The sequence below is a fragment of the Diadema setosum genome, chromosome 10 (genome assembly GCF_964275005.1).
Source record: "Diadema setosum chromosome 10, eeDiaSeto1, whole genome shotgun sequence".
NCBI classification, from domain to species: domain Eukaryota; kingdom Metazoa; phylum Echinodermata; class Echinoidea; order Diadematoida; family Diadematidae; genus Diadema; species Diadema setosum.
The window spans coordinates 34,947,106-34,969,928 of record NC_092694.1 but is presented as its reverse complement, the minus strand read 5'-3'; the positions used below and the strand labels follow the sequence as shown (position 1 = coordinate 34,969,928).

The window sequence follows — 22,823 nt, the reverse complement described above, 5'->3', positions numbered from 1 at the left end:
TGAAAATTCGTCGAGAGATTTTCAAAAAGATGTACAATATGAAAAAAAAGAAGAAGAAAAGTTTAGGCATGACGCGTGGAGGCCGCCGGAGGCAAATGAAGCACACATGATACATGTACTTGACATTATATATATATATAGCCGGGAGTTGTTTTTTCAGACTTTGTTTTTCATTGTTTTTCGATGAAATTTGTCCGCAACATTGATTGACTTTAATCAATAAAACCCCAAAATAATCATGCTTTTATGAAATTTGCCTGTAGTTCTTGCACAGTTTGCATTGAAATTGTACACGAATTCACGGTTTTGAGCAATTTTTTGGTCTGACATGCACGTACATACAGTATTTATGGGCAACTTCGGAACCGCGCGCCCTGGCATCGCAAGTGTCAAAAGAATGAATGCGGGAGACTCGAAAGAAAAAAGTCATGTAACGTCGCGGCGATTGCATGAATGAATGTATGAATGAGTGAGTGAGTGAGTGAGTGAGTGAGTGAGTGAGTGAGTGAGTGAGTGAGTGAGTGAGTGAGTGAGTGAATGAATGAATGAATGAATGAATGAATGAATGAATGAATGAATGAATGAATGAATGAATGAATGAATGAATGAATGAATGAATGAATGCATCAACGGAAGGAATGAACAAACGAACGAATGACTGGACAAATGAACGACTGAGCGGATGAGCGAGCAAATGAATGAACTAATGAATGTGCATATCACACATGTAGCTGATACACTCACACATCATTTACATGCCTCAACACTCATTCACAGTTTGCTTGCATCCAGTGAGCCTAGAAATCTTCACAGCTACAGTGGACTCCCGTTAAAGCGAAGCCCTCGGGAATGGCAGTTTTCTTTCGTTACATCGAAATTTTGTTCCAACCGAACAAATAAACAATAATAAAACATAGAGCCGATAATGTTGCGGCCTGAATTTTTACTTCGTTGTAACCGGAATTTTGTTATAGCCATGTTTGTTGTAACAGGAGTACACTGTTGCAGTACTCCAATGAGAGCAAGAGATCTCAGACTCTATAATATAGGTTTAGCATGAAGCAGTCTTTGAAATAAGCACATAACAAAAGTATGGCAAATTTAACTGACTATAAGTTAGTCTCTTCTGTACATTTTATTCTCAATTCACTTTTCATGGCTTATCACCTGAGCGTGTCACAAAGCCATGTCTGACTACACATGTGTAGCTTACATTACAGTACATATCATATCTGCACCCTCCGTTGTTTCCTTGTACAGGTACTGTGCCTATAATAGTAATAAGAACAAAATGCATTTTATAGAGATTTGAAGTCAAATGAATAATTGATGCACGACCATCAAATAAGAAAATAAAATGAGTGATACTAAAATCGCATCATTCATCAGACGTTTCACGAGGAAACAAGAATAACAGAATTGCTGTCACGTCAGGTATTGAAGTTACATGCACCAACAATAATCTATGAACACAGTTTTATCCTACCCTGGGTATTTAAATTCATTAAAATTCTATAACCCCAATGCTCACAGCCACTAAATATAATAAAAGTAAAGTACACATGGTTACAACACAATTCTTTGATATTGCAGAAAAAAGGTCATTTCCATGCTCTGAATCTACAAGCTTTTCTCGTGCTGAGAAAAAGCAAGTCAGTTTTGTAAAATCTATTTTGAAATTCACACACTACGTGGATGGTCACAACAAGGAAATAGATGTCATAAAAATGTGTTTCCCACGATAATATTTACAAGAAACGTTGTCCATAGGACCACCGGATATTCAGTCCCCTTCAGGGGTTTGACACAACTAAACAGAGAAAATGAAAGGAACAGAAATGGAAGAACAAGGAGGTGACATAAAACAAACTAATCCCAGCAAAAATGATGGGAAAACGAAAGAGAAAAAACACACTCTCCAGTGCTTTTAGTACCAGCTTTAAGAGGTAACCAATGAGTCTTGTGTATTATCTACAGAATTGTACATACCTTGTGAATTCTAGACTGAAGTGGGCACACACAGTATATAAAGGAACATTATTCTGAAGAATTTTCAGTATTTGCATCTACAATTTGTCTCTTAAATACTTTCAGGACCATGGTATTATGCCATCATCCACAGTAATTTCATTAAGTTTTTGCCAGTACCTCTCACATAAGGTCACCTGTTTGAGATCTTGTACTAGAAATATTTGTACAGTACACACATGAATATTCGGATTTACATGAGGTTTGCAATTCCTAGACTACAAAAATTATGCTTTGGTTCTTTAAATACTGAAGTCACAAGTGAAACTTGACTCCAGTATTAATGCCTATTTTAAAATAATTCCTTGCAATATAATGGAAACAAGACCCATAAATAAAAATACTACATGGACATAATTTGAATCAGAATTTAACTATTAGAAATGTCCCTATGGCAAATGCTATGCCTATCAAAATCTATTTTGCATCATTCTTCCAATAGCTCAATATACAGAACATCTTTCCAATGTGAGACAATGATTTCATTGGCAAATAATCACTATCTGCATAAAACAATATTCATGACAATACATGTACTTTGAGGCATTTTCAAAATATGGAGAAAAATAAAGAAAATTCAACATTTTCTCTTGACCTTTGATCCAATTGCCCAAATCTTCCCAAGCGAAATTTCAGCATTTTCTCTTGACCTTACGTACATCCAATTGCAAAAATTGTTCCCTACAGAATCACTGTGCACTATAAGTGTATACAAAGTCATTCTAAGGTACGTATCACACTCTGTGTGGAGAAAATTGTATAGCTTCACCATCAAGAAGAGTAATTCTAGTGTTGTGACTTGACCTTTGACCACATGATGCAAAACATCCCAAGAGAATTATTGTCAGGCAAAACCTGTACATGCACTGTCTTTCCAGAAGATACTTTGAGCCATTTACAAGATGTGGAGGAAAAAAAAAATAAAGTGAAATTCTAGCACTCTCACTTGACCTTTGACCCTATGGCCTAAAACTTTTCATAGTGACATCTTGACCTATGACCTTTGACCTTGAGTTTCCATAAAGTGACAAGCACAGCTTTGTCCACCCATACAGATACATATTATGCCAAGTTTCACTTCGATACTTCGTAAGGTGCGTAAGTTATGCTGTCCGCAAAATCACTTACGGACGGACGGACAGACAGACAACCGCAAAACATTGAAATCAGACTTTCATTTTATGCAAACATTTCTTAATTCAAGCATACTTTGGTGCCAAAAGTTTTGCGTATTCTTGTAATATCCATACTGAAAGAGGGAAAAAAAAATGTACGCGCGTGTGTGTGTGTCAGAGTGTTGATGAGCTTGCATTTGTGTAACAGTATGTAATAAAGTCATTCAGGCATATCATCTCTGCAACTCATTACACAAACACCCAATCCCAGGGGGGAAAAAAAAAGGAGAGCAGAAAAATTACAATGCGGTATATGTTGAGGTGCATGTCTAAATACTGTGCCTAAATACATCAGCTGCTCATTATCTTAATCCACTGTTTTGTTTTGTGTTTCTTTTTAATAATCTGAGAGAGATATCTTATAAAATCATAGGACAGAAAGAAAATGTTCGTGCACTGTGCATGTCCCCTTTCTGGGGCTGCTGGATCACCATTATAATCACATCATACCATGGAAATATCTTCTGCTGTGTGACATAGGGTGCGTTCGAGCGCTCTTCCGAAGCGAAGCGAACCTGTACGATCCCGAGCCAGAAGAGTGCTCGAACGTTGCAAAAGTGTACCGTACCAAACCGAACTGAGCCAAGAGTGGACCACTTCCCAATGTGCTTCAAGAGGGTACCAAAAGCATAACACAAGTTCGCATGTGAAGAATGCGCGTAAAACATCTCACATATATCATAATACAGAGTTCACTCTCTTTGTTCAGGGCATCTGTAAGTAGCATAAGAGTGCCAGGTGAATGACTTTCTTGCTAAAAAATATGTGATTCCCTTCTAAGAATAACTCTTCAGGTACGCTTTATCAACAGAGCTTTCGAACACTCGAAAAATAGAGCAGCATGGTGCAGTTCGCTTTGGTTCGCTTTTGAGCGCTCGAACGCACCCTTTGTCAATCCTCCAGTAGTCTCTGAACAATCACTCCTTGCGATAATAAGTGACGATGCTGAGTTTGGTCAAAATGAACCTGCTTTGTCCGATGAGTTCACACGTGTTGGCTGAAGACTAAGGCAACGCTTTCTGCAGGAATTCCGAAACCTTGCTCATTTCCTACAACATGAAAGAGACAGAAACAACAAACACTGCAATGTAAACTGAGGGAAAGAGGGAAAGTGTGTGTGAGTGTGTGTGTGTGTGTGTGTGTGTGTGTGTGTGTGTGTGCACTGTGTACGACAGGGTGTTAATATGTCTGTTTTCAATTCAACTCATCAAGTTCTGGACACCACATTCCTGTATTTTAGTGTTGCAATATATCTGAAATTCCATAAACTATTCTTTATACTAGTGTATGACCATGTGGAATAAACAATTCTTTGTCACTAGTCCTCTGTTTGTTGTTGTTGTAGAATTTGGAAATTCCACCATTTGCGGCATTACATTTCAGCAAATTTTCATATTTCATAATTTAATTTCAAGTTCATATTAATAATAAGGTCAGTTAGTAACATTATGATAAAGGGCATCATTGTCTGCAGACAAAAAATTTGCTAACATGTAAGATACTTCAAACAAAGTGTTACATTAATTTTCATTATAACATAAAGACGAATGTTCCAGCAAATATTTTTTAGCAGTTTAACCCATAATTTTTCAGCAAGATCTCAAAAACATGGTTAGGAATGTTATAAATTATTCAATTGTACAGTGGTCAAGAGCAGGCATAAGAATTCATTAATTTGAATAAATATGCAGTACCTCCTGCATGTTATAATTTTTGGAACTAGCACTGGCTGTCAGGTTAAAGTTTTGGTAGTCAAGGGGATGTGATGCCTGTCCAATAATTGGATGATTGTTGGCTTGAATTGAACCCGGTTATGTATGCCCAAGACGTTTTATCACAGCTACTGCTAAAACACTATTACTCTGTGCCTGTTTGCATCAATGAAAGGCAATTTGTAGAAATAAAAATAACTCAATGGAAGAATTCAATGATTTGAATCCAAGGCATTGCATGACATACATATATGGCAAACACTCTTCTCCCTGCAATGAAACAAGATGTCACACTCGGAGAAAGATGAGTCACTCCATTAAACTCTGCTTCCCCTCACTGAACAGAGTACCTCATCTGTCACATGTTGCTTTATAATAGGGAGCTTCAGATTTTCGTGATGGGGACGTTCAGAGGAAAAAAAACCCTATTCTGAGCATGCACAAATCGCGTATCAAAGTCGATCTATTTATAGCTCGCGTGCCTGAGTTTTCACTACACGTTCTTGGCTATTTTAACGTCCGCTCAATTCAAAACATAGACAGCTACTTCATACACCGATCATATGGGGGTGCCATTTTATTTTTTATAGGTTGCGTCTCAGTGTAATCACGCTGATTTTCATCACGCTGATTTTCAACACGACGCAGGGAAGCGAACGTCCAGCTCAAGCGTCGCCTCAAACGTCAGTGCCGCAAATCTAAAGCTCCCTAATCTCGCACCAACAGACATGTGACCTTCCATCACTTGCGTGAGGTTCCATGACATTTGTTCCTGCGACAAGTGGTTCCACAGAATATCTGCACACTAAGCCAAAGATAATTTCTACCCACAAATATAACCCTCTCCCTAATCCTAATCCTAACATCAAACTAAACCTAAAATCCTATCACAACCCTAACCCTAAGTCCTTTGAGGAAATAAGACCGGAGCAATTGCCGCAGCAGCAAATGTCGTGTCACCGTATCACACATTGGGAACAGAGCTGACCTGGTCACTAGAGCTATGTCCAAGACCGTCAAACTTCTTGAACTCCAAGTTGTCCAGTTGCGACTGTAGGAAGACCTGTGTCATCTGCCCAAGTGTGAATGGGACCACCATGTCTGCCGTCCCGTGGCACTGCAGGACGGGTAACGATTTTTTCACCACTCCGTCCGTCTGCGAAAAAACATGGATGAGACCGATGAGACGGGAATCCATGGATTGACATACAGAGCAACAAAAAGCAGGTATTATGAACATCGAAATGCCTTTTGCTAAGTCTCTTCCCATGGTGGCACAGCATGTCATTTTCAGTGCAATGCAAAAGACTGTTCTTGGAGTAGGTTTCATTCATTGTTAGTTCTTTTTCCAATCTATACACCTGCCACAATTAAACGCACAATATACCATTTGCAGATGAAACAGAAACACAGCATTAGTGCTTCAAAATAGTTCTAAATGTGAGTTAATGTAAAAATTTGAACAAGTATAATCGACGTTAAGTATTGCTAAATATACATAATGTGAACAATAGTTATAATAAAATTGTTTCTAGAATAAACCATCAACAGTAAGTTGTTATGGTTTATTGAGAAAAATAGCAATAATCATCTCCTTATATTTTAGGCTTTACTGTGAAATGTTTATATAGTAGGATGTTTTGTGATACAGCTGATCTACACATATGCATCAAATGAGGTACATGTAAGTATATCTTGAACATTTTTAAATCACTGCTCCCAAAGGTAAACATGACCTTTAACAAGACTAATCTACCCTTAATGTGCTCAGGCACTTGACTTCACTCATCATTGTTCTGTAATCCATTCAAACTTGACCAACAAACGATATTGTAGTTGTGCATTAGCAACCACATCCATGTGTAGCAATGTGCCTCAACAAGAAGACCATGTTGACATAATAGGGATTACATGGGTTATGGGGTATGCTTTGGTATTGCATGTCAAATTGCTCATCAAATTGTTCATCAAATTCCCTTTGGCCAACAAAAAAAAGAAGAATTATATCCAATGCATCACTGCCATAAAATTCTAATATAAATGATCTCTTTTAGGACAAGGGTCACTAAATGCCATATCATTGGCTATGAAAAAAGGCTTGTTTTTTTTTTTTTTTGTGTGTGTGTTTGTGTTTAAACAAACCATCAAAAGGCAGACCCTCAGACAAAAGCATGGGAGCATACCTTAAAAGTTTTGTGCAGTGGCATCCATCCGCTCAAGCTGACGACTCCAGCCAGTGCCTTGTCTACCGTAAGGGCCGTGTAGAGTGCAACAGCGCCCCCTTGAGAGAAGCCTCCTATAACGATGCGATCTGATGATATTCCTCCCTTCTCCTCCTCCTCAATCATGGTCTTCACTTCAAAAGACACATACCATTATAGTAACACAAAGTTAAGCTCAAGACTGGTGCATCATCCTTCAGTACTGTGGAGTAAAATTTTGACTATACATATATTGTACTGCGTCTGCACTAGGGCACATCAACTCAAGATTTACTGGTAAAACAGTGTCAACACTGAACAGGCTAACTTGTGTAAAAAAAAAAAGACCATATCATTATACTATCATTGTGTTTAGTATGGTACAGTCTGGAGAATGACAAGACTATGTGTCATGTTGCTGTCTTTAAGGAATTACAGAAAAGAGTCAGTTGACAGACAAATTGGAAAGGAAAAGAGGAAAAACCAGTCATACATCCGACAGGGAACCAAAATCCAAATAGCAATGTGGATTGAGTGAAAGCAGCAATATTAGTAGAACACATTAGTGAAAGTTTGAGGAAAATTGGACAATCGATGCAAAAGTTATGAATTTTTAAAGTTTTGGTGTTGGAACCGCTGGATGAGGAGACTACTAGAGGATATGACGTATGAGTGGACAACCAAATAAAGAAAATATAAAGGGAATTCCACAAAAATTCATTTTTCATGAAAATTACACATTCCATCAACTTGATACTGACATATGTTAAGGGTAGCAATTATTCCCCCTGCTTTCTAAAAGCGGTTAGTCAAGTGCTCATTCATAATGCTAGAAAAGTGAATTTTTGTGGAATTTTCTTTATATTTTCTTTATATTGTTGTCCACTCATACGTCATAACCTCTAGTAGTCTCCTCATCCAGCGGTTCCAACACAAAAACTTTAAAAATTCATAACTTTTGCATCAATTGTTCAATTTTCCTCAAACTTTCACTGATGTGTTCTACTAATATTGCTGCTTTCACTCAATCCACATTGCTCTTTGGGTTTTGGTTCCCTTTGAACATTAAGCTGTTATTTTCACGTACAGATATTTTTGCGAATTATAAGGTCACAGACATTTTTGCGAGATGTTGTTTTCCTGAAATGACACCAACACTATCTTACACGCATTGTTACCCTAGTGTATGGTGCATTTTCATGTGTTGTTTAATTCGCGATCAAACTGTGATTCACGAAATTCGCAAAAATTAAACCCTTGCGAAAACAACTGCTTATACAGTATATTGACAAAATGGACGGCCAGGGGCCCATCGTTCAAATGATATTCCTTGACCAGGCAAATGAGCTGAGCTACCAATATCTCCTCAAACTGCCAGTTTTGTCTGTTTGCTTGTTAGTTTGTTTGTTTTACATGCTTATTCAACCAGATACTCATGGAATACATAAGGCAGTAATGAACACACCCTAGTTTAGTGAAAAGGTGTACTTGTACATAGTATGCAAACAAAATATTTGCAATGGCGGAAGGTACTGCTTACATAAGAGTGCATTCACATTGGTGCACACAACCGATGCACACTGTGCTACATGCACATACAATGTCTTGTAATTATAAGTTAAACAGCATTGTAACAGTAGTTGTAGAAACCAAATTGTCATTCTATCTTCAATATGGCTGCCTTGTTTGTTTTCTTGGGAACTTACCCATGTCAGAAGCCTTCTTGATCCCGGCGTCGTCCTCCTTGCCGCCAGCACCGAGCGAGAAGATGTCGAACCACGACGGCATTTGCATTCCTGCATTCAGGGTTACTGGCATAATGGATCTGGAAAGGCAGAGGACCACAAATGTTTTCATTTTTTAGAGAGACGCCCGAGCAACATGGATTGCCATATCCTTGGGATGGGTCTTAACTTTTACATGTTGTCATCCCAGTGATTCTCATATGTGGCAGGTCACCAGGTCATTACTGCAAGGTGCAGCACAAAAGATTAATAAAACTGCAAAATTGCATAGATTTAAATATTTCATATCTCGACTACAGAATCTATGAGATGCCAAATTCAAGAATATTTTAAATGTGTACACTTTCAGGCTTTATTAAGATATTTACTATGATGCTCTATAATGGCCTATTGCCCATTAAACCTGCAGACTGGGCAGCATCTGAACTTCAGAACCGACTTTTTCCCCAAACCGTGCTAATCTAGTGACCAGATTTTTCAAGGTTATGTGTTTAATAGTCTTATAGTAATATAACAGACATAAATTAGGTATTGACCACTGGATGGCAGCATCTTTGTTTTGTTTTGATGTGCTCGTCTTCGTCTAGAGAATTTATTTTACCAAAACACAAAAGGTGATAATAATTCAGCATCGGGCATCAAGGCAGCAGGTGACATAAGTTGACTGTTGCAACCATTATTTCAAGAAATTGAGAATATGGTTGTCTATGCTCAGTCAAATCCTCCAAAAATAATTAGTCTACGTGTATGAGGGCTATTAGGAATCTGCAAGACTTAAGGATCAGCTCTTATGGAGTAAGTACAGGTATTCAGTATGTGCACATGAAAATACCTTTTTTTCCACTTTCTTTCTTTTCTTTGTTTTTGTTTGTTTGTTTGTTTTTTTTACAATTAGCTTTACTAGACAGTGAGCAAGATCAAATGAAATACAGCTACATGTAAATGACGCAAAATTAAAAACAGAAAACGTGGCTAGCTAAACTTCTATTTATGCACTGTATGTAAATACACCTTCCAAGTATTAACTGGGAAAAAAAAACAACAACATAAAAGTATACAAAAGTATCTCATAATTTTCTTTGATTACATAAGTTGATATGAAACACAAATAGAACTGCATTGTACCTGTGGATGCCTCTTTTACACAGGAAAATGTCATGAATGAAGTTTCAATAAAGGGGCATCCATCACATTAAAAGCACAAACCCGTCAGCCTCTTCAGTATGAAATTGAATTATGGTTCTGGGGGGCACCGTGTTGCGCAGACTTACTGATGACTATGGCACTGACGTCAAAGGTATCTAAGAGCCTAAGTGCATAATATTGAACAATAACATCTGACTCCTGACGATCAAGGTAGCTAATCATTGGAGTTGTACTCACGCATGGGGGAAAATATATTTGATGTGCGGCTGTTTTATCATTTCAAAGAACTCCTTCCAGCCATGTCTATCGAGATACAAATCAGACAGGGAGAGAAAGATGTTAGCATTAGGTTGAAGAAGAAAGGAAAAAACAGGAAATCAGAAAGAAGGGAAATGGGTGATAGGTATGTTTACTCTTATGGATTATAGTGATTGACCCATGTTACTTTGCATTGTAGTTTCACATTGTTTTATGCAAACGGATAATAATGATTAACCCATGTTTAACAATGCATTGTATTTTCACATTCTTTTATGATTGAAATAAACTGAACATCTGAACTGATGCTTCAAAGACAAACTGCTGAATTTCTGCTCCAGCAATACCCTGTATAAAGTATGATCTTCCATAGATACATTATGCTGATCTCTCAAAGCAAAAATTTTGTTGTTGCCCTTCATCAAATGCACCCTTTACTCTCGGGGTTTTCCTATCATGGTAATAATCATATCGACTGCATTTATCTGCCTTGGCACCTAAACTTGACTTGCCATTTAAAGGCTTTTTCATCAACATGAAGTACAATCCATCCAAACTTGACCCAGTTGTAAGTTTAAAGGCATAATTTACTATTTGCAGACGAAACAAAAACCATGCATTAGTGCTTTTAGAATAGTTCTAAAATGTGAGTCAGGGATAGAAACAATCACTGTAAAAATTTGAATCGGTAAAATCGATGTTAAGGATTGTTGAATATACAAAGTGTGAACAATAGTTATACTACAAATGTTTCCAGACTAAACAATCTACAGTTACAGTTTATTGAGAAAAGTCAGATATCTCCTTATATTTTAGGCTTTATTGCAAAAATCTCATATGATAGGATGTTTTGTGGTACATATGTACAACAGACCTGCACATACGAATCAAAATGTCATATCATGAGTTTTTTTGTTGTTGTTTTTTTAATCACTGTTCCCAAAGGTAAACAGGACCTTTAAAGCATACATGTAAGCCTAATAAGGTATAGCAATGTACTGTACAATGTACCTCACTTCATAAGGGAGGGTACAGCGATACAATAAGGGGATATGTAATCTCTATAAAATACATTGACAAGTATTTTCTGAACAGCTATGATGCAAGTATTCAAAAGTGTGAGCCAATTGGCAAAGTAAACACTGTGGTTTACAATGTATATATTTATAGTTTATTATAAAAATGAATCATTTAAATATCACTTTAACTTTTAAGAAAGTCTGCAGTCCTCTACTTAAAATCCCGGCAGCTATAATTAATGTCACTTACCCCTGATCACCTAAACCATGTAGAAAGATCACCTGTCAGATACAAAAAGGTCACATTGAGGAATGGTTAAGTACTGCTGTTAGCCATCTTTGGATTAACAAATAGTCATCAATTAGAAAGACAAATCATCAGCCAGTGAATAGGTTTCAAGATATTCATACTTTTCTTCCTAGCACCTTGACTGATACAGGGGAACCTCAATATGAGTTGTTTGGGACTACTAAAATTTTATGCTGAGTCTCTTGTTTGAATGTTACTGCAGGGACAAAAAGCAAAAACACACAAAAGGAATGGTAACTGCAAAATTACTGTGTTTAATATATCAAGTACGAGTATGTGGATCTTGTTATGGCTGACCTCATTAAACAAGGTTTTGAAGTGTGTACTATAAACTGCATTGATTAGGCAGAGCAAACGCCAAAGGAACACAGTGCTACAACTGTACATCTGTCATACTTGTATACAGTATATTGTATATTGGATAAGGCTCTAGGTTTGGAAACACATGGTCTGGCATTCAAATCCTGCTCAGTCTGATCATTCTTGGACAAGATGTTTGCTTGAACAATGTCCCTCCTGGCCACTGGTATTTAAATGGGAAAGTCCTCACAATGCTGGGGTTAATAACTGTAATGGCAGGGCCCTCTGGGCAAGCAGTTTAAACACTGGAGAAGCTATGCATAATATTTTTTTTTTTTTTTGGTATCATATATGATTTTTAATTCATTATCATAGAGGACATGTATTTCAGAGCAATGCCATAGTGATATATTTCATTTAATATTTGATACATTAGAGGAGGCAACAATCGTAATGTTCCCTGCTGTGTTAACAGAAATTGCCAGAGACAGAATAATGCTCTAATTTGAGAGATAGCTCGAAAATAGAGGAAACTTACTGTGGCGGTGTGAGCACCTGATGGAATAACGGCAGCGGAGTTGGAAGACGCCATACTGGAGTACGAGTTGCCGCACATGTACCGACTGCTGATTGGCCCAGTTGAATGCCCGTGTGGCCCTACTGGACAACTGCCTCCTTTGTCTGTTACCCCTCCTGCTGCTGATGGTGTTTGACAATTGTAGGTGGGGCCAGGTAGTGGTGGGTGCGTCTTGGAGGAATGCAAGCAGCTGATTGGCTGAACGAGGATGGAAGTGAGACTGACCAAGGACTGTAACCTAAGCGACAGTCTGGTGACGGGAGAGGACAGGCTAAACATCAATGCTCCCTGCACACCTAAAACAACAAAAAGTGAAATAAACAACAAGCAAACAGTAAAAATCAAAGCACCAAAGTGTATGACAAACATCCAAACCTGACATTTAAACAAATCTTGTTTGAGTTGGCTCAGTCGGTAGCGCGTCTGCCTCACGATCACACGGCCCAGGTTCGAACCCGAGTCTGGACTGAGCAATGTTGTTTGTACTGTAAGCATACCGTCCCCTCTAGCAAGAGGCAAAACACTCTGTCCCTCGGATAGGACATAAAATGGAGGTCCCGTGTATGAGAGAGTAACGACTCATGCACGTAAAAGATCCCGCTTCGTACATTCATCGCAAAGAGCAGGGTGTCTAACCCGGTGAAGTGGTCCCACCTCACACCCAACTGGACCCCATGGAAGACCAGCTTAACGTAGCTGAATATGGGCTATCCAGCCATCTTCTCAGATGGAAAATGAACAAACAAACAAAACAAAACAAATCTTGAATAAACTTTACGATCACAAAGCATACATCTAAACAGTTAAAACCTGTGCAGAGGAAAGATTGTTCAGGAGGCTATGAGAATGCTATTCAAGCAAGAGCAATGAAAGATACACCGTGTACACAAATGACCTGAAAATATTGAATTGGAGAATAAATCAGTGCAGCTCAGTACTTCTAGTCTGCAAGACTGATTCTGTACTTGTGTCCAGCATCATGCAGCACTCCTACAGCAAATATAAAGAAAACAGTGCTTTTTTTGTGACACATACCATATGTGTTTCTTTTTATAGCAAGTTAATTCGAGAAAAATTATGTCCTGTATAACTAGTGTTCCACCCTATTTTCAGCTGTAAAGAAGGCAGATTGTGTCTTGAAATGCTGCAGTGATATTTGCTATTTAAAGCATCTTCACACGTGAAGTCCTGATCAAGCTGTGGCAACTTTTGAAATTTTCAAGATACACCGTATAATATTTCCTACGAAATGAGATAGACGCCACACAAAATCATATAGATGAGATGAATCCCAGATTAAAACAACAGCACTGCACACTCTGTCAATGTGCCGAGTATGCAATATTCATTTTCATAAATTCTGAACTGCCTGATTTATGAGTGTCACCTCACAATGGCTTTCACAAAGGATACAAGTTTACAAGTTTCCTGAAAAGGAGAAAAAAAAATAAATATCACAAACATACAACTCTAAATCATACTCCTTTCACAAAATTTATCATTTCACAAATGCATCAGCCTGCAAATTATCAATATCAGAGTAAGGCAAACAGTTCAATAAGAATTGCGGTCACAAACGCTGAATATTATGCACATGTACACATTTTTTTTTTTCAAGCCCTAATTTAAAAAAACAAAAAAGCCTGAAAAAGATGGATTATCATCATGGTACACATTGCACACGCCCCCTCTGATGATGCTTGCAGCGTAAAAAAAGGATGCCCTTTTGACCGCACCTTGGAAATAGTGCCCATCATTCTGAATTGTGTTCACAAACTCTTTATAGTCTGGTCATGATGCTATGATGTCGATAATAGCAGCGTCAAAATTGCAAGCATTATTCTGATCTCGCTCTGATTTTATGACCAAAATAATGCAGGTATCTTATCTGCATAATTGAGTTTATGAAAGGGGTAGTTTCACACTGGTACTGTAGTTTCACACTGGTTAGGCCCATGAATACAACTGTACATGGTCCAATGATACATTAATTGATGGAAGCATACAACCACACAAAGCATCTATTGATTGGTAATTAAGAGCAAAGCTGTCTAATAGGCACTGACATATACAATGTAAGTGTAATACTTACAAATTCATCAAGAGATATCCACTAACACAAGCAAGATAAACACATAGTTATTCCATGTCTGCCCACAGATGTATTAGATATTAAGACCCAGGTGCTCACTCTGCCTAATACCAAGAGATGAAGTAGTCTCCCAGTTTGTATTATGTAGTGCGAAGAGTTAGAAGTATCAGTGCTGTTAGCCTGGCTTCCAGCCTATCTCCATAATGTTTTGATTCCCATTATATCAACGCCCTCTATTAATGACCCCCCCCCCCCCCCAAAAAAAAAAAAAAAAAAAAAGTAAAAAAAAAAAAGTAGCAGATTGAGCTGGATGGGTCGTTGGCAAAGGCAGGGACTTTGTCACCGTGAAGAGAGCATTTGGCCAATGGGACTACAGTATTAAAGTTGGCAAAGTGGACTAGAAACCAGACTATATCAATGCACACAATTCTTCTGTGCTTGGAATTTGTGGGAAAAATATTAAACAGTTATCAGGGAAAAAGCAACAACAGCAACAATAACATCCCTTCCCTTATCGAATGAAGAGCAAACCATCAATTCAAGGCTTAGAATTCTGAATCCAAGGGAGAGTTTGCGATGAATAGGTACACCGGGTGTGGCTCAAAATGCTATGAACCTGCCTCAAGAGAGAGAGAGAGGAAAAAAAACACCAAAACACACTCTTTTAATGTCAAACAAGCATGCTCTGTTGTCTGGATTGAGGCTTTGAAAATGGCCATAATACTACAGAATAGAGTCATCACTGCCATGGTCTGCATGTACATTGTACCTGCCTAACAGCAGTTCATTTTAAGATTTTTGTGTGTTGGGAGAGAGAGCAATGTGTATCATGTTTAACAAAATTTAAGAGTTTGAAAATGTTAAATCAAATTCATAAGTCAGTACTCTAAATTACCATGGCAAATCAAAAATAGCATACACTTTTGTACTGCAGTACAGTGTACATAAATAAAAAAAAAAGAAGGTTTGACAAACTTGTAAGGATAACAGGCAGCAAGGACGACAAAGCATTTTTTTCAGTAAAAGAAATATCTAGAAGAATTTAACCAATCAAGGCAGAAAGACATCACAAAGAAGGCTGGGAACAGACTTAAAAAAAAAAACATTCTATCTAAAGCAAGGGGAAAGAGTGTATAGCAGTCTTCATCTTTTTTTTTCATTTCTTCCATTTTCTGTTTGCAGAGAAGAAAAAAATATGGTTACCTGTAGGTACCGTAGCTGCAAACAATATTTTGACTCATGACTTTAATAACAAGATAAGAAGAAATATCAGGGAATGAGCAACTTGGCAAAACAGCAGTAAGATATCAAATGTACCCCTAATAGGAATAGATAGAGTACGGTACTTCAGGAATCTACAATGTACATGTATGCTTCTGAGAGTCCGCAATGAATAGAACACCAAATGATGACATGTACACTTATAGACTAAAAGGACAGACTCAACTGACTGTAATTAAAATATTAAATTTCAATAGAGGTGAAGAGAATTCACAAGCCTATTCCAACTACAGGCCTATCAACACAGTTTGTATCGACGAGATTCCCCGATAACCCTTACACCTGTATCTTATATATTGACTGCAAACAAAACAAGAACATTATTCATTGAATGATAAGTTATGTGTATATTATCCTACAATTTAGCTTAAAGGGTTAGCACAGTATTCTTGGAGATGAGAATTGGGCTTTTAACTTTTTGCGAGATATTAAGAAATCACTTATGATATATTAGAGAGCATACCATTTTAAGAGGAAGTTAAAATTTGTTTGATGAAAATCGGGTTTAGAATGACTGTAACATCCAAAAACAAAGTAAAACAAAGCGATCGTAATAAAGCGTGGGTCCCACACTTTATCAGAATCGCTCTTTTTAGGATATCTCAGCCATTTCAAAACCAATTTTCATCAAATAAACGTTGAATTCCTCATAGAATGACATGCTCTTTCATATTTCATAAGAAGTTTCTCAGTATCTCACCAAAAAATTTTAGAAACCTGAAATTAGGTCTCAACCAAAACTATACTTTCCCTTTAAAATTGGAATGTATTATTCTTTATTGCTTTGGACAGGATGAAGATCAAATGAAACTTTTAATCTTCTTTGATAATTATCACACTTAATTTGGGATAAAAATAACCTAAAATGAACTATGTAACTTTCCTGGATTTGACGACAGTGGTCAGGTGAGAGGTCACATGTTACGTCAGGCATTTATAATCACAAAAGAAAGAAAGAAATGAACACGGGAGATGTTGTACATTTGTACAAATGTACTCAAAACAGTTCTAAACAAAACTTGCGCAGGAACTGCATGGCATAGTGGATATCAGGGTGTTCAGATGCAAAATAAATCTATACCGCGGTACAGCTTTACCAAAACAGTAGAACTATACGATGAATTTATATTACTGTAAAACATGATATATTCGCAGTCCAATTTTCGTGAATTGGCACTGGCGTTCAATGCATGTATGGTGTAAACAAGAAATTTCGCGAGCATTTTAATTTCGCAAATCTTGGTGCTCGCAAAATTTGTGAAATTAAAATGCACACGAACATTCCTCGTTTTACAGTATGTCTGAACGCTGACTAATGAAACAACGTATAAAGAAACGATGGTCAGGTCATCGTTTCAGCTAGAATTCAATAATGAATCAGCATTTAAACACGTCCACACTGCATCTACCTTTTGAACATATGGTGACCATACAACGGTATAACTGGGCGGGGCTTGATGTGAGCTCTCGCGAAAGGTGACCCTCCTCCTCTCACCAGCGGTGACATCATGATCATTACAACAACATGCACAGTGGGAAACTGCGCATCTATACGTTTTCCAGGGCCCCGTTTTATCAAAAGATAAATTGAACATTAAGTCAAGATAACCTATGATTAACCTCTCAAATCAACTCTAAGTCCACTTTAATAATCTATGATTAACTTCCAAATAAACTTCAAGTCCGTTTTATCAAGACACCCAGAGTTGAAATCAACTCCAACTTCCTCCCAAATCAACATATAAGTTTTCTCAACCGCTCCAAACCCATGATAACTTTACAGTTGATAACATATAAACTCTAAGTAGAGACAGTCTAGGTAGACTCAATTGTATTATAAAGGCAATTTACAGAAGAAAATGACTGTCACACTTTCCTAGTCTAGCTGGGGTCTTGTCACAAATATTTGTCTGTTAACTGCTCACTTTCTCTAACATTTACACATTATGTAGTTGCGTTTCTTTCATGTAATCATGGTCTTTTCCTTGCATGAAATTCACAATCGGCACACATTGCCTTACGCGACTGCTGCACGCAAACACCCTAGACAGCAGTCTCAATCCCATCCTGCGCACCTGGCGCCTCGGCCCGCCCACCCGCCATGAGCCATCGCCAGCAAGGGCAAGTAACCGAGTAACTGGAACCGCGTCTGTGTGCAATGCATATCTTGCCAAAGAACCCATATGTGAGGAAACCAGTGATTTCTGATGTGCGTAGGCCTACGTAGAGCTAGTTCGTCAATAGATACTAATTAAGAGTTTAGTAGGCCAATACAGAAAATAAAGAGTTTAATTCTATAGCACCGAGTACGACAGTAAGATCTACATTGTAACCAGTGAATAGGCCTATTACATGAGGCCTATAAAAGTAACGTTACAGCGAGTTGTTTGTGTACTTACCGTAACACTGCAGACTAGAGCGTCTACTAGGTCTAGAATTTCGACATGTAGACTCGCGATCTATTCTTTACAAAGCCGATCTGCACCGTAGAGGTAAAAGAACAAGCTACTGTGGTCACCACACTCTCACAAGTTTCCATAATCCTACACGTAAACACACAAGACTTGAAACAATGCATACACGACCTTCACCTTGGACAGTCGGTTACTGTACGTTTATAGATATATTCATGTCAATGAATACTGTTTCATATAACGTTAGATTTACTGAGATCCTACGTAGTGTGCGGGATCTTTACGGTACGCGCGTACGCAGATTTTCGTTGAGCTCGAGATGTGCTTGATCTATCGACCTACTTTCTTCAATACAACGCAAAACGGCGTATTTTGCAGTTCTGTTGCAAACATACATGTATTTCTAATTCAGTGGCTGTAGCGCTAATAATACTGCATCGCACTAGCAGACTACGCATCTACAGTATGGCCGTGGCAAACAATCATGTACATTACATGTTTTTGTTGTCGGTTTTGCTTTATGTATTGCGTTGTTTTTAAGCAGACAGTACCGGAAACCAGCCTCGTCTCGTGATTTTTGTTTTGACTAAATCAATAATAAGTCATGGTGATGAGCTATTATAATCGACTATTAAGTCTCTTCGTAAAACGGAAACTTACAGTTGCGGACTTCAAGTTGGATAAAGTTAGCATTGATTTCACAATCAACGCTAACTTTATCTTGATAAAACGGGGCCCAGAACGGTCAAATATAGACCGATTCGGGTTCGTTGAGGGCAGCAGACAATTTGTGGCACTGCGCGCAGCCATGAGTTCATTTTGCAGTGTCTTAGCCGACCCCCCTCCTCTCCCCCACCCCCGGGCAACATGTTTATCGCGCACTTGTAACAAAGGTTCGCTCATTTAGCAAGCATTCGCGCACTCAGTACGAAACACCCATTGGCTAAAACAACCATGCATCAGTTTTTCATTCCGTGCGCGTGAGAGGGGTGGGGGAGAGAGGAGGGGGTCGGCTGAGACACCGCAGCAATGGCGCTGCCCATGCCAAAAATACACATAGCGCGTCACAGAATCGGTCTATAGCGTCTGAACGGTCTGTCGGCTATACGACGATTCTTTTTACAGTGTACAAACTGGCTTGCGTCTGAACAGGGGGTAGGACCCTTAATTTTCAATCAGAGAACCCAAATTTGAATCCCGTTCAGTGCTTGTAATGTCCTTGGACAAGATGCTTTAAAGGTAGATAGTCCCGGTAGTGTAGAGGGCGCTGTTGATGATACTGCCGATCACCGTTAGCATTGATACAAAGATTACCGAAGTTGAGCTGTCATCAAGAGTAAAGTGCATAGGTAAGTAACGTTGCCTTTGTTGTCTTCTAGCTGCGCACCGTGCAGTCTGTAGTAATGCCAGGGTCCGGGACCATGCACCTTTAACCTGCCATGTCCTGTCAACCTGGGTGTGCAAAGTGGGTACCTGACAACGCTAGGGTATTAATCATGGCAGGGCAGAGCAGTGCAGTGGTAACAATGAAGAGGCTAATTTAACCTGGATAAAGAAGTCCATTATAAGTGTACAATGTACGTATGTACATGACAGCAAATATAATGATGAAACTCCACAAGGTCTACATTTACAATAAAGATACCAAGTACTGCGCATGTTTTTTCACTTTGGAATAGCACTCAGATATTAAAATTGATCTAATGCAACAACTTGTTCATACATGTAGACCTGGGGGGGGGGGGGGGTTTCATCAACGTTTGTCAGTGCCGACAACTGTCGGTGCTGACCAATTTCAGCAAAATCCTTGGTTTTGATTGGCTGCGACTGCTCTGGTCACCGACTGTTACTATGGTGATTCAAGTTGTCAGCGCCGAAAAACGTTGATGAAACACCCCCCTGATGGTGCATAGTGTATGCTCCACAGAGCATACAATGTACAGTATTCAAAGACATCAACTAAAGTCATAAATTCTAAATTACGAATGCTATGCATTCATCTCATGCAGAAATGATCTAAAAAATGCATTGTCCCAGGCACCACATTCACAATTAATTGCGATCAGATGATGTATTCTGTTGATAAAGGCATCGACTAGAACCGCCTCACAATAATGAGATAAATCATGCCATGCAAACATTAAAACTGATGGGAAAAAAATTTAATTGCACTCAGGGGACGACTAGCTAGGAATATGAGCTATTCTTTCCCTGAAGTTAATTCCATTATGCAATTGCGTTCAATTACCAGAGCCCGGCCAGGGAAGTTGTGCAAGCGTCTATAAATATTCTCCATGGTTACATGTAACCATGGAGAATACAAGCCTTGATGAAATCAATTTCGTCCTGATAGACTACTGAATATTGTAAAAGAAAACAATATGATTATAGTACATGTACATTGCAGCTATTAAACAAGCAAGACAAACAATCATCAACCTGTAACTGCACGGCAAGGCCAGAACAGTTGAGATCTCAGTATTTGTCAGTATTGCACTCTACTGATATCAAAGTCTTTAAAAGAATACAACAACATGGCCTACTATTTTCAATTATACATTGTACATTCAGCAGGCTACAATAACAATCTCTAAAAACACGAAACAAAACAAAACAAAAAATCTAGAAAAGATGCAACCAGATAGAGGAAAAATATTGTTCTCACTGCACAACCCACAGCTGTGTGCTATCTACCAGTACATCAACAAACCTTTGAGGGCATTCACCGTGTATAATATGCTGCCAACTGTCACTCTCAATTACGGCCACTTTACATGCTGTCGTCTTTCTTTCTGCTGTCTTCAGTGCATATGATAATATAATCATAACTCTCTAAAGGGCACAGAATTGATTGTCCACAGCAATGCAAGGTAGCCACTTAACTACATGTAGCTACAGAACGTACATGTAGTGTACATTGCGTGTCTATAGAAGGAAGACGTCCGCTGGTTTCAGCATGCAGGGGGCCCTCCATTTCTTGGGCACTACACCAAGGAGAGAACGAAGGACGGAGAAATATCAAATTTTGAGGATGCCTCGTCCTCTTCGCCGGCCTTGCCTTGCCGCATGGCTGGTTGGCAACATGCCATGGTGAATTGGCAGCAACCGAAGCTTTGCTGTCTTGTTTGCATGCAGCTTTTATAAAGAAACACTGGTTACCCTACTTTAAAGGGACTGGTCTGGTTAAACAGGAAAAAGGTGGTTATACAGATAATATGCCTTCAATAGCAAACATTCGTTCCTTTTATAGGAGAGACAAGTGATTTAGAATTTATAATTTCTGGATATCAAAAGATTCTCTATTGAAAGAAATGGTAATATCAAGATCCTCATAAAACCGTACAATGTGATTTTTGGTATTACTGCTAAACAAAAAATGAGGGAGTACAAGTGGTTGTAGTTCAACCCACAAGATTTTGCAACGGACAACTGTGGCATGATTCCAATCCTACAGACTCCCATACACACTACACCGTATGTGTGGGTGGGGGTATTATAATGTTATCGTAAACGTATAGAAATAACAAATGAAGATAACATGATTATTACAACTTATAAAACAATATAATGCACTTGTTGCAGATTGAAAGCATAATATGCAGTGTAAAAAATTTGTGAGGAGAGTGGATATGACATTTGTCTGCCTGTCAATTTGTGTGTGTTCATGTGTTGTACTGTTAGTACCAGTAGGCTATTTAAAATGGAGGTACAATGTAAAATCACTTGGACACTTCTGCAGTTTAGTATGTGATGGTGACTGTCATTCACCTACTTCAACGGCTGTCCTGGATGCTTGCAAGTCAGGAGACTGAATATCAAGTTAAAAATTCATGATGGAGTGTATGAAATTTTTAAAGGGGATGACTAGTTTCTGCAGTGATACGCGTACCTAGGAGCTACACTACTTTATACATTGTAGTATACGGTGTGATATGGTCACTAGTGATACAGACACAGATTGAATCCTCAGCTTGGGACCCAGCCTGCGTCCACCCCCCCCCCCCCCCCCCATTGAGAATGCTAAACAAAGAGCACCCTAGAGGTTTGACCATATGCTAAGGCTATAACAGATTCATGTGTGTGCATAAACTTGCATCGTATATATCGCTGTACGTATGCACAGACACACGTGCTTACAATCAGGTTCAAATTTACACAGGACATGTCCTCTAGCCTGCAGTCTTAAAGGTAGACTTCAGTGAAGAAGAAAACAAGGTGACTTAGAATCAATTCTGTATTGAGTACAACGCTGTATAGTGATGGAAACAGTTTTGTATTTCACTTAAATCATGTAATACAGTGTACACACAAATCATGTAATACAGTGTACACACTTGTACTCTATGATTAAGAATCATCACTTATATTGATGCCTCACATGTACACATGAAAGCAGAGTAGAATCTCATTGCAATCAACATGTAGCATGTCCCTGCAACATCCTAATGTGCAAACATCAAGGCAAAGACAAAAGGAACTTGCAAGAGGAGAGAGACATACTAGATGACTGAATTCCACATCAGGAGTAAGCGTGAAAGGAAGATGGCTGGGCATGCCCTGTCGTC

The 22,823-nt window shown here is 38.5% G+C and overlaps 1 protein-coding gene across 1 annotated transcript in view; it reads right to left on the bottom strand.

The window, feature by feature from the left end:
- Nucleotides 1-1,100: 1,100 nt before the first annotated feature.
- LOC140234051 (acyl-protein thioesterase 1-like) overlaps nt 1,101-22,823 on the bottom strand; it is a 34,455-nt gene continuing 12,732 nt past the window's right edge. The window contains exons 2-8 of the mRNA XM_072314132.1: nt 12,433-12,767; nt 11,535-11,566; nt 10,245-10,310; nt 8,823-8,941; nt 7,099-7,271; nt 5,904-6,071; nt 1,101-4,252 (exon numbers count right to left, since the gene is read on the bottom strand). Coding sequence (XP_072170233.1) covers nt 4,208-4,252; nt 5,904-6,071; nt 7,099-7,271; nt 8,823-8,941; nt 10,245-10,310; nt 11,535-11,566; nt 12,433-12,750 — 921 coding nt within the window. The 5' untranslated portion in view covers nt 12,751-12,767 and the 3' untranslated portion in view covers nt 1,101-4,207. The remainder of the gene's footprint in view (nt 4,253-5,903; nt 6,072-7,098; nt 7,272-8,822; nt 8,942-10,244; nt 10,311-11,534; nt 11,567-12,432; nt 12,768-22,823) is intronic.